The sequence below is a fragment of the Clinocottus analis genome, unplaced genomic scaffold (genome assembly GCF_023055335.1).
Source record: "Clinocottus analis isolate CAN_PGR_092001 unplaced genomic scaffold, fCliAna1.0.p SCAF_8, whole genome shotgun sequence".
NCBI classification, from domain to species: domain Eukaryota; kingdom Metazoa; phylum Chordata; class Actinopteri; order Perciformes; family Cottidae; genus Clinocottus; species Clinocottus analis.
In genome coordinates this window covers 6057269-6070744 of record NW_027176240.1, presented here as the reverse complement: position 1 = coordinate 6070744, position 13476 = coordinate 6057269, and the positions used below count along the sequence as shown (strand labels likewise).

The window sequence follows — 13476 nt, the reverse complement described above, 5'->3', positions numbered from 1 at the left end:
TTTAATGTCACGTTGACGTTTTGTCATTGCGATACATTTATTTTAACAGAAGAACTATTTCTTCAAACAAGCGGGCTTTTTTTAAAATTGTATTTCTCCACAATGACAAGATAATATTGTTATTGCTGTTGTTCCTCTGTATCTGTCTTCATTTCAGCTTGGACTGTAAGCACTGCATCGAGATGCTTCAATAAATACTTTGTTTTTGTTGGGAACCAGCTGAAGACTTCCTGAAGATAATGCCACGATATTAAAACACTCGCATTGGATGCCCACTGGATATACTGAAGATACTGATATGCATGCAAGCAAAACTAAAAGGGCAACAAATGGCGCCCTTGTTAATTTATAGCGTTATATTGCCATACGTATTCGTACATACATACAAATATTTTTGCTTTATTTAACTCAGGTTCTCAGGTGTTATTTTAACTCAGGTGAGAATAGTCACACTGCGACTTTTCCAATCATTCTTCTTTTGTTTTTTGTTGCAACAATATATCTCGCAGTATACTACATACACACGTTCAATATCTAATGTGTAGCCGGGTGTACGGACACCATGGGTGCTAATATGATCTGTATTGTTGTGCAAATATCCTACAGGGCATTCATTTGCCAAAAGTGAAATTTAGCCTCTGGTCCAACTGCGTAAACTTATCATTTCATAAGATCAGGTTGAGCATGCAGCCACCAATACCTTCACAAGTCTTGACTTTGTAGTCGGATCACATTTCTAAGTAATTGTATGAGCAACCTGTCTCAGAAGATGGGCGTTACCAAACACAGAAACACACACACACACACACACACACACACACACACACACACACACACACACACACGTACACCTTTTGCTCTGCTGCAGAAGATCAGTGTGAGCGGGAGGAGTGATAGTCAGACTGCTGCTGGTGTTAATCAGGGTCACATTGATGTCTTCTTGACACTGTGAATCAGCCACCCCTATCCCGCCTGCGGGCTCACAGAGGGGGAGAAGATGGAAGTGGAGGAGACGGACTCCCACCCGGAGATGAAACACTTTAGTCTGTGGCCTCTCCCCAGGATCCGGTCCCTCAGCGACACCTCCGGATTTCGCTCCCGAGTGCTGTTCAGGCTGCGGGGAGCCCGCTCAGGTAGGAAAAACCCAAACCAAACTGAGACGCCATGACTAAACCACCTGTTTTTCCTTGCCAATATGAAACGTCAACGATTTCTCTGAGTGCAGAAAGTTAGTTTTTCTTGACCAGACAGACAGCATCTCAACTTAACGGATAAAACAAGTGTGGCTTCCTGCTCTCTTCCTCCTCTCACATTTTGCTCTGGATGCCACAAATACTGTAATACACAACATGTCGTTCCTTACTGCTAATATACATGTCTTTTTTCTAACACAACACTCACATAGTGAGCCCCTCCTCTTCCCCTTTACAGGAGACTGCAATTTTGAAGTTCATCATCACAAAAAGAAATAATTCATTGAATACATATTTACTCCTATATTACGACACGCCTACCTAAACGCATTAGATGCACCACAAGTTGCACAATGGGTTGAATATACAAGCTGTGACAAAGGATGTCAGCTTAAATACACCAGTAACTGGAATATCCGGCTACTGGTTTGTGAATAGCATGAAGGCAAATGAACAATTCAAACAAATCCAAGGTTTTTGAATAGTTCTAATAGTATATCATTAAAGTGTACATACATTTGTACTCAATTTTTGGTATGGTGCGTGTGTGAATTGGTTTGAACATCAAGGTTCTGTGTGTTAAATGTCAAAATGCTGTTAAAAAAAGAAATCTTTTTACAGGCATTGTAAGACTTTGGCCACGGTGTTAACCCACTGTGCGTCCTCAGCGTCGTACTTAAATGTCACTGTCACCGTTTTGCTGCTTTGAGGCCTTTGCTGTGGAGGTTTGTATTGTGTCAGTGGTTAGAACCACTTCCTGTCATCCTGTCTTCAGTTTTAAGACTCAAACTCAGCCTGCAGTCTGACTTTTACTGAAGGCATGAAGTTTATACATACTGCTTTTCCATGAGGGCCGTCTTGCTCTGCGGCCCGTTTATTTGAACATTTCGGTAATACTCATTTTAGATGTTGCAGTCATCTTGCTGGTGTTCAGCTGCAGGAAGTGTTCTGCGTTTTTGGTTAAAGTTGTAAATACAGGAAATAATCATAAGCGGAGCAGTCAAGAAATCAGATGTCCGGAGTTGTTGATGTCTCTGTTGGTTTTGGATTTTGAAGCTTTGAGGTTCAAACCGTCTCAGACTAACTTGACTGAGCCAGAAAATGAGTACGCTTCATGTATAATACATTCACAAAAATAAAATAGTGTACACACATGTACACAGTGTTGTAATGTTCAGTGAACACAACTGTTTGTAAATCAAGCAACAGGGGGCGCTACTTCCCCATGTGCGTTAAAATAGTGTCTCACAAAGGAGACAGATTGGGACAGAGGGAGAGCATGCAGAGTTATTAATGCTACATGCTGAACTATAAAAAGAACAGTGAGTCTCTCAAAAGTTATTTTTGTAATTACAGCACTCTTTTTATAAACTTGAAGGTCATATGATGAGATATTTCTCTAGCCCAGCGAAAAATGCCCCTGTGGGGAAAATGACCAGAATAAATAAGCTGAAGGGAGGGTTGTCATTTTCATGTACTTTATTTGTATTTAAAAAAAACTCTTAGAAAACATGAGACTAAAAAGGCAATGCAGCCTGCAGGCTTGATAACAAGTAAACAGTATTTATTATTTCTTGACTTTTTTTAAATCAGGGATATGGAGAACTCAAGTCACTGATTAAGTTTGATCTTTTAACGCTGGTGCATTTACATGCAATAAACCCACTTAGCAGATATCATCCCTCCACTAGTATCTCTATATGCCATTGTAAATTATGTGGATGACTTTAGAAGCTGTTATTGCTTTTCAAAAATGTGTTAACCTATTCATGCCACAATATTATTACCAATATAACGTCAGCGTCGACACAAACATGTGCAGAGAAAAAATATTCCCCCTCAAACATATTCAAGTTGTAATCAAAACTTAAAAGATATTAGATATCAATTTTGCTTTTTGAATTTTGCAAACAACATTTAACAAAAATAGTTAAAGATATTGAAAGTTCTCAAGCATGCAAAACAAGATTATAATTGTTTCTATTCTGAAGATTATGTTGAAGAGCCAAATGTGTGTTGAGTGAATGATGATTTGTAATGCTAATTTCTATCGCTATCTTATATATGAATATGATACTTTAATGTGTGTCTTCATCTGAACTTGAGCACTCACACACATGCAGTATGTGCTTGTGAAAAAAAAACAATTTGTGATAATGTGTAGGCTGAGATGCTCTTTGCTATCTGTTGTAAATAGCATGCTGTCCTCCGGATGGGTGCTTTATCGCTCTTATAATTACACAGTCAGAGACAAGAAGAGACGAGAGGGATGAAGACAAAAGAGGGTGAAACAAAAATGAGCAGAACATGAAAGGATGTCCAATTGATGACAGAATCAATGACAAAAGGCAACAAATAAGGGACCGAAAGAGAAGAGGGAAGAGAGTCACAGATGAATTAGAGGAGACAGGTTTTTCGTGGGGGATGAAGTAATGATGAAAACAGCTTTAAGCGGAGAGGAGGCAACAAGGGTTGCAAGGACAGGATGATTAAGGAGAAGGAGAGGACAGATGAAAGGCTGAAGAGAAGAAGAGGACAGCAGAGGAGTGTCCGCTTGCTGGTACACTCTGTGCGGGCTCTCTTCGAAATAACATTGATTACAGACCCTTTTAGTCCGCAATAACTACTTGTTAAATGCACTGTAATGCGGAGAGTGGCCCGTCCCCTTCCGTGCCCACACACAGTCAATCCTCAGCCACTGTGGGAGCTGCTAACAGCCACCGACAGACCCCAAACGTTCTGCTTTAGGTTTTCTTCAGTAATTAAAGGCCTACGCTTAGAATCATTATCACCACCTTCAGCTGTTGCCTCAGAATGTCAAATTGTAGAGTTTGAATGTTGAATGTGCGAGAAACATTGAGGGGTCACCAAAGGTATTACAAATCTTTCTGAACACATATTTCACGACGTGTCAATTGTCATGACTGTCCCTTCAAGTTGTCGGGACATTTCACTTCACTACTTCATCCTCTGGGGGTTTATGAATGTTCAGACTGTCGTTTTGATTTATTTGGTAGCGTATGAGTTATTTCAGTCTCAAGCTCATCCAAAGAGCCACATCACTAGCATGGCTAAAAGTAACCTTATTTAAAAGTTCAAAATCACGTCTTTAATAATTCTCTCACATAACTTCCATCATCCCTTTAATTCATAAAAAAAGAACACAATCCAAAGTCGCCAGATTATTAGTTTGGCCTATTAATTGGCGTCTACAAACTATCGCTATGGACAGAACTGGGCTGTGATAGTCAGACATGTGCGTCACTGTTTTACATCCCCACGCACATAAGAGTCACTTTTGCCGGAGGTATACATGTGATTAACTTCTGCTAACAAAGTAAGCAACTGTTAGACCAAAGGGAAATGGCACCGGTACTTTGAGACTTCTGGTTTAAATGCTTTAAATTACACTTTAAAAAAAATATTATTTTAAATTGTTTGAGAAATTATTTCCATTAAAAAACATCAACAAATTATTGTGGCGATAGGGTTAGAACATTTGGCGTTGCTGTCACAGCAAGGCCAAAGGCCAACAGTTTTCAGTTTATTTTTTCCTCAAAGGAGTTTTATAGCACAACACTCTTTGGTATGTAGTGGCTGTAGTTTTTTCCTGCTCCAAACTATCATTGTTATTTTATCATGTGTGAGCAAGTGTTCACGTTTAAGTCACAAAGCCCTCTTAGACCGTTGTATCTGGTGGGAACAAAAGAGCAACTTGTAGACACAAAGTCTTCAGCAGCAGGAGGTCGAGGTGGACGGACGGCTCAACCAAACAACAGACTTCTACAAGTGAAACCGCAGTTAGTTTCCTGTTTCCAACTGACATTCAACAATGGTTTATTTTAATCATGGCCATGTTTGTGCCTCAAGGTGACTGAACCTCAACCACAGTGGGTGTCAAATCATACAGACCTATTTCTTTGTTTAGGAGGTCACAGAGTTAAAGTGTTAGGGTTTAGGGTTAGGGGTTAGCGTTAGTGTTTAGGGTTAAGGTTAGGAGTTTAAGTTTTAGGGTTAGGGTTAAAGTGTTAGGTTTCGTGGTTATAGTTTCGAGTGAGGGTTAAAGTGTTAGGGTTAGGGGTTAGCTTTAGGGTTAAGATTAGGGTTTAGGGTTAAGGTTAGGGGTTTAAGGTTAGGATTAGGGTTTAGGGTTAGAGTGTTAGGGGTTAGGTAGGGTTAGGGTCAGGGTTTAGGGTTCGGGTTTAGAGTCAGGTTGGGTTGAGGAAGCCAGTGATGTCTCTGTCTGCTCCTCTCAACAACAGTTACAAACAGATTTGATGATCTAATTAGCAGCACCTGGTGCCCTGAAGCTACACCACATGCTTACAATGACAGCGGACAACAGGTGATTGTAATAGGATAATTAAGGTGATTGCGTCATGACAGACAGCTGGGTCTTCATCTTTCAGTCGTCTGAACACACGGAGGCCGATATTTGACCAAAATAGACTTTCTCTTCTTTCTCCCTCTCTCTTCTTATCACACTCTCTGTGTTGCACGTGATCGTCTCCCTGTTTTTTTGGGTGCCTGTACGTGTTTTTCTCACGTTTAACGGTGAGAAATAATGGTTAGACAACATGTCTTTTCAAATACCGTGTGCGGTATGGCACTGTTTTTTGTTTTTCATCTACTTCATGTCTTGTGTGTGCGATCATGTGTGCGTGGGTGGGTGTTGTTGGAGATGATGAGCCAGTTGTTTTTCTTGTCGCGTGCTGTGAGCGGTTTGTTTGGACTGCATCAAAAGTTAAAGTCCCACTTGTATGAGGGGCCTAAACAGCCCCTCATATTATGTCTCAATAGTTATGGCCTAAACGGCCCCTCATTCACTTTCTCTGTTGCTCTCACCCTCCATCTATCTATCAGTAACCCTGTGCGGTTACTTGCTCAGCCTTTAACTCTATTAATATGAGTCAATACACTGCACAGCCTCAAACCATGCTGTGTGTACAGTAAGTGTATGTGCGTAATGGAAATGTAATTAACGCTTAAAACTGCTGTTAATGACAAAAAAAGTCAGCGAAAACAGAGACATTGTGGACAAAAAACAGGAAACATAAGTGTGTAAGCGTTTGGATTTGTACACATAAGTGGGAAGTTAAATGGGAAGAAGAGGAAATGAGAGGGCATAAAACTAGAACTTCTACAGTACAACAATGATAATGATAGCAGCTGCTCTTATGTACTCAATAACATAATGGTTGTGTAGACATAACATTGTCTTTAGTAACGAACAGGAAATTAAAAATCAACTGCGCTTGATTCATTCATTCAAATAGCAGTCGTGTGCTATCGTGCGAGCTGCGGGATTCAGTCACTGGCATACATATGACATATTTACAATGTTGAGTGTGCGTGCCATAAAAACAGAAAGAAAATGACCATCTGTCTTCCTCTTTCTCCATCATTGATTTATAGCTCTCGTCTCTGTTAGGGTTTATATTGCTGTAATAAGCTGTAATAAGTGATGTTGTTTTGTGAGCCAAGGGTTTAAAATCAAATTATAGTACAACTGAAATATTTCTCCACAATATTGAAAATTGTGCTGCCAAGAAAACAATCAAGTTTAAAAGAAACAACAATGTCATTATATTGACTCACAGTCTAACTAATGCGCTCCATTAAGAAAGCACAGCACACGTTAAAACAGAAACAAGAACGTTTCTGGTTGAAGAAATTTCTCATGTGAAATAATCAAAACTGATTTTATTTAGTTTTCAGGACCTCGAGTGAAAGAACTGTATTACTGAAAAGATTCAAATGTAACTTGAGTTTTTATTTCTGATTTCTTTCAGTTGTATAACCTCCATATTTCTATTCCACTATGCAAAAATAAATTAAAGGGGAGATATTGTGCTCATTTTCAGGTTAATACTTGTATTTTGAGGTTGCACAAGAACATGTTTACATGCTTCAATGTAAAACGCCAACATATTATATGTCTGAATACCTGTATTCACCCACTATCTGAAATGTGGACTGCATGTCTCTTCAAGCCCTCTTCCAGAAAAAGTCCAGTCGGCTGTGTTGGTCCACCTTTGCAAAAAATACTTCTCAAGCTGTAGGTGGAGATATATTATAATGAGCCTGCATGTGACAGGAAGGAGAGCCAGGTCTGAATGGCTTGTTGCATCACATGTTTTCTGATCTTGGCGGCCCACTAAAAACTGACTGGGTTGTCCCATTTCACATTTCTTGGGTTCGTAGGCGCTCTAGATACCAGAACGTATGAGCACAAGCACTGAAGCGGTTTTTCCATGATATGCCGATTCAATTGCTCAGAGAAAGAATTAGACCATCGTAAATGTAATTATTATTGGACATTTTTTGGTTAATAAGGTTGAAAAGACCTTCAATTTATGAATGTTGAGTGGTTTAGTCGCTTTGTTAGAATATCATGAGGTGCAGACCGCCATGGCAGCAAGAAAGCTGTAATGTTCGAAGAATCACTCGGTAGGTGGCCATGTCGGTGCCACTGAATCTGCACTTTAGACTTACACATAACAAACATGTCTTCTGTTTACCCCTTTGTATCGTATTGATAGTGTGAAGTCGGCTCACATCCGCTCGCTGCACTAAAAACATATACAGGAAAGTGCCACATTGAAAAGTAAACACACTAAACATACAGCACACTGCCAGAGCATTTCATGCATCTCTCTTCTTTTCTCCTTCTCCCCTCCTCTGCTTACGTTCTACGTCACTGTGGGACATCAGCACAGGAGTGAGAGTGAAAAAAAAGGAGTGAGACTGGAGCCAGACAGCAGCCAGAGGAAGGAGGAACAACTTGACATGCAGGGAGATGGAGATAAACGCAGGAGGAGACACAGATTAGGAGGGAGAACGAGGAACTGAGATGGAAACAAACATTAACTTTTAATGCTCTTTATTGGAGAGAGGGGAGGCAGGAGGGAGGGATGGGTGGATGGAGGGATGTGGAGGGAGGAGGGGTGAGTGAGTGAGGAGCAGACAGTGGGGAGAGAGAGGAAGTAGACAGCAAGGGAGAGAGGAGGGAAGGCGAGAGAGAATAGGAGAAGAAGGGTGAGAGAGAGAGAGAGAGAGAGAGAGAGAGAGAGAGAGAGAGAGAGAGAGAGAGAGAGAGGAGGGGGAGTCAGTCGGGGGAGGGAGGCAGAGTGGTGGTGTGTCGGGAAGAGGCAAGGATCAATTCAATTCACATTGCTGATACTATTCCCCGGGTCAAGTCATGGAACATGACGGTGAGTTTTCTCCTCGTATAATGAGCTGGATCTTTTTCTTTCCGCATGTGTTGGCGTTCTGTGTCTGTGTTCATGTAACACGCGGCGTCGTGGACACGGAGACAGATTATTTCCACCACTTCTCTTCCCACACTGTCCTTATTTGTTTGTCACCTGTTTGCTGGCGATTGCTCGAGGTGTACACACACACACACACACACACACACGCACACACACACACGCACACTGTACATCCTCAGCCTGTATTATGTGAGTTATGAAGCAGCCTGCCTTCAGTGTTTAATTTGAAGTTATCTTCCTAAAAACCACTCAGTTAAACAAATAAAAAAGAGGGCATGGTGTATTTAAACATGCACGTCAGTCAGTATTGCTATAGCTTTGACTAAATGCAAAATGAGTATCTGACTTTTGTTAGAGCTCATTTATCAGGTGGCTTCTTTGCAGTGATTCATAAATCTGAAATAAATCTGTGCTATCAATGACAACAACAACAGGGTCATGCATAATGTACAGGAACACTACTTTAAAGACACTAGCAACAGCCCTGTGTGCAATATTAATAAGATGCTAATGCTGCAAGTAGAACACTTAATAACATTAAGGTTGGCTACATCTTCACTTAACCAGGCTTCTGGTGTGCCGTGAGGGCCGGTTTGGCTGCGGATACGGTGATGAATACTTATGAGGCCATGATGATTGTTTGCGCAACTTTAAAAGCAATTATAGTCTTTTTGTAAGTCGGCCCACATTTGCGTTAATGCGTTGGAGTTTATGAAATGAGACAAAGCCATGGCAGTACGTTTACTGTAAATATTTCTACAGAGGAAAGAAAAGGCCGGTAATTCTTGGACAGCTCGACTGGTGCAGCCATCTTGGGTGCATGATACTATTACACTAAATGACAATGATACGTCAGTGCATTGGTTGCTGTCATACTCAGCTGGAGGAGGCAGGCAAGGCTATATCAGGCCTACGTTATGTCATATGGTTTAATTACAGTTTGCAGAGGTTTTCTGAACACATCACGGTGTTTTATTTCTTAATCAAGACAGACATTTAAGGCAGAGATAATGTTTGGACTCCAGTTGTTGTTTTTCATTCTCTGTTGTTGTCTTGGGTAATCTTTTCAGCAATAAATCCACTTTAATCCACACTCCTTTGTGTGTGTGTGTGTGTGTGTGTGTGTGTGTGTGTGTGTGTGTGTGTGTGTGTGTGTGTGTGTGTGTGTGTGTGCGTGTGTGTGGATGGACTGAATGGTTACATGACAAATCTTCAATGTTGTGTGTTTGTGAAACGGCATTTTGCAAGGCAAAGCAGCATCTGTGCACACTTGCATATGCCTGTACTGTGATGTGTGCGTGTGTGTATGTGCGTGTGTGTTTTCTCTATTTTATTTCTCTTCTCTATTTCCTCAGCTCACTGTTGATCGAGTCATATTTTTTTGTGAGCGTGTTCTCAGGGGACAATGTAAAGTGAAACGACGTAATGTGCGTATTAGCGTGCGACCATTTGACTTAAGTCATATATGCACTTTGGAGAAGTTTGCCTTCTGCCAGAAATCTCATTCGGTTGATATGGCTAACCACCTTGGTTAGTTTGAGGAAGAGATCGTGGTTGGGTTAATGAACCTTTCGGGCAGAAAGCCCTGAGGGCAAACTCCCTCCATGTGTGTTATTTACCAGTGCACTTTTGTCATGAATACAGTCTAATAGAGCCTCATCCACTCTCTGCACAAACTGAATTCACCCTCTTTGAGAATAATGAAGGATACACCTAAATGCTGTTGAAAAAACAAATACTATGTTCACCTCTTTCTCACACGCTCATTCCATGTCACGAGAGACTTGCTCTGGTACAACAACATACTTCTATCTTGGCACATGGACCTCCTTGTTTTGACAGGTAGGTCTGTATGACTCACTCAGATATCCTTGCATTAATACATTGATTTTTTTTGAATGGCTTCATGGCAAGTTGTATCATTTTTTTTCATCTTGGCCGGTAAATCTTCCATTATTGTTCACAGTTGTACACATGGGAGGAATCTGTTAAAACCCGCTGCCCCAAAAGCAGCAACATTGTCAGCCAGTGGCGCCTTTGAAAAACCCTGTTGAGTCCCCGAAAGAGTCATAATGTCCTGACTATCAGCCACACGTCACAACCAGGCAAACTTAACTGACGTTCTTAGGACAGCTGTTTTTCCGATGTGACTCCAGTACATCTGTACGGATGAATCTGTATTGATAAGTTCAGGCTGCTGTTTGTTTACGCTCCCCGTTCACTGTCCTCTTGTGGCCTCCAGTCACACCCTTCTAAAGCCACGGCGTATTTATGAAAACACAGAGTCTGTGATCTGATGGAGCTATTCCATTTTCTCTCTGCTGTGGCCTTTATTCTGCGGTTATTATTAAAGACCCCCACACTACAATATCAATCTTTCATCCATCTCTTTCTGTCCCTGTCTCTTTCTCTGTCTCTCTGGAGCTCGCTTTATCTTCAGCTCTCTGGCTGCCTGTCTGGCAGGATGTCAACTATTGATTTATACAGGCAACATTATAGCAATGATGGCGGCTTATGGGTTGTGCCAAACAGAATACAACAAACAGGAGATCAGGTTTCAGACGAGCTGGCTGGCATATGTGAAGAGGAAGAGAAATGACAGCAGCCACGACTGTATTGTTGCAACAAAAGGCCGTACAGTTGAGGTAAACAGATGTACAGAGTTATAAAGGTGGAGAGAGGGGACAGAGTTGTGTTTGTGAGGAGACAGAGTTGAATATTAGTTGGTTTTAGGTACAGCATACAGGCTTTCTTTCACTGTGAGCATGTGGTGCAGGATCTAAAATTGTCCAACATAAAGTTACCACTTTAGCTTATCACCCGCAGCCACAGGCATTGAATTCCTGCACACGGTTGAGTATCAGTCAGTTATTCATATTTTTCGTGGCTCGACTGCAAAAACAGGAAGAATATTCAGACTTAAAACTTCCCAGTTCAAGCCCCTGAAAACTAACAAATTGTACATATTTAGCTATAACATTTAATATGTATGACTCAATAAGCAACAATTCCGTTTTCTTGTGGCAGCGTCTTCTTCTGCAATGCTTTCATGAGACACCATGAGTATTAGCGCCACCAACTGTTGTGTTACTTGTATGAAAGTAACGTATGAAAATGTGCATTCATTCACATCTTCTCTTGCAGATTTTAGTGGGAAACTAGAGAAAGAAGTTTTTAGTAATAAAGAAAGTTCTTAACGCTGGAGCAAAATCAAATGACATAAAACCCCATACACACAGTGTATTTTGCGGGTCATAAACAATCCCAACAATGACACACATGACATTTGACAGACTTCACAGTGCCACAGTAGGATGATATTTCCCTGGTTGTGTTCTGAGACCATTTAAGAACAAAATAGTTGTGTAAAGCAGAGTCTGGTCCTCGCTGAGTCACACTTGAGTGTTATGACAGCTTGGTAGGACTGTGTGGTCCAGAGAGATCCCGTCCCTCACTCTTGAAAAGGCGAGTTACTCCACGCGGTAACTGTGCTCCTTTCTATTTTAGACAATCACTGAACGGTCATGAATGCACAAGACGGTTTTGAAAATTGGCCCAAATGACATACACACACACACACACACACACACACACACACACACACACACACACACACACACACACACACGCGCGCGTAAAGACCCCCTGTCCTTTGCCTATGACAATACTATAAGACTGGCAGTACCTCGGTTTAATGGATAAATCAAGTGGACGGGAGAAAGTAGCACTTAAACAATTATTACCCCCTTGTTCCGCTGAGGCTACTACTTAATATTTGATGACTCCTTTCCTTTCTTCTGGCCCTCCTCCTCCTCCTCCTCGCCTGTCCTTACTTTCTCTGTTCCGGTCAATGAAAAGGTCAGCCCTCCTCAGTTGATCTTTGTTATTTAGTGTCAGGACAAACGGGACTCTGCATCTAAAAAGTGTCACTTTCCAATGCTTAATGCGGGTGTCCTCTTGACTTTGAGTATTTCACCAAAGAGCTCCATTTTGGATATTGTATTCTTGCACAGATTTACAGTAAAAGCATCAGATTGATCTAAACTGAATCCAGAGGGAGCTCTTCCCTGACTTTTGTTTGATCAGTAATTGAAAGGAATTAAGAGATTGAAGCAGTGGAAGCCAGGAGGGTCAATAGTGAGTTAGTGACCAGAAGGTCCCAAAGAAAACATGCCATCAAACATGTTATGGTTCTATCTTTGGACTGTCTGTGGAAAGGCTTTGATTTTCTTGTCCGTTTCTCTTTGTGCGTCACGTTCACAAGTTCACGCATGGACCTTTGGTCATCAGGTCAATATCTTAAAGTGAATGTACAGTAAATACGAGGTGTACTGAGTGCATGGAAAATACAAGTCTATTAAATGGTGGAATTCTTGATGAATGTCATTTTCTACCTTTTTCAGAACCATTGTTTTTTTTACTTTCCATTACTGAAAGCATTATATGAATTTAACACAGATTGAAATTAAAAAGAGATGAAACTAAAATGTTGTTGACAAGTGTCGAATTTACGAAACTCTCGTGAGATGATCAAAGTTTGACATTGACCTGATTGTTGAAGTTAGGATAGGTCGTCAAAAGTGAGTTTTCCCAAATTTTGGCAGTTTGTTCCCTGAAAACGACCCAACCTGGAACCGGATGGAACAGGACACACACTTGAACATAAAAAACAGACAATAAAAACATTAAACTTGAAGCACATCCAACTGAATCATCATTTAACCATTGTGAATTTAACAATTTGACATCATGAAAGACCAAATAATGCCTGATCTAAGTATTTATTTGTTTATTTTACAGAGGCAATGCACACTGATCAACAGTACAATCATAAGTGAGCCAGAGTTAGCCAGAGAGGCTAATTTTCATCTGCTGTCCCTGGCCAGTTTTTTTTTTTATGGCAGCCTGAAAATACATATATATAAAAAAAACACAAAACAAATTCACAAAACTAACTCAAGATGGAAATATAAAACACATAAACACCAAACAAGACAAATACACATTTA

General features: G+C 40.8%; 1 protein-coding gene across 1 annotated transcript in view; it reads left to right on the top strand.

The window, feature by feature from the left end:
* The first annotated feature begins 8317 nt into the window (after positions 1 to 8317).
* phactr2 (phosphatase and actin regulator 2) overlaps positions 8318 to 13476 on the top strand; it is a 29548-nt gene continuing 24389 nt past the window's right edge. Inside the window, exon 1 of the mRNA XM_068567360.1 lies at positions 8318 to 8407. Coding sequence (XP_068423461.1) covers positions 8395 to 8407 — 13 coding nt within the window. The 5' untranslated portion in view covers positions 8318 to 8394. The remainder of the gene's footprint in view (positions 8408 to 13476) is intronic.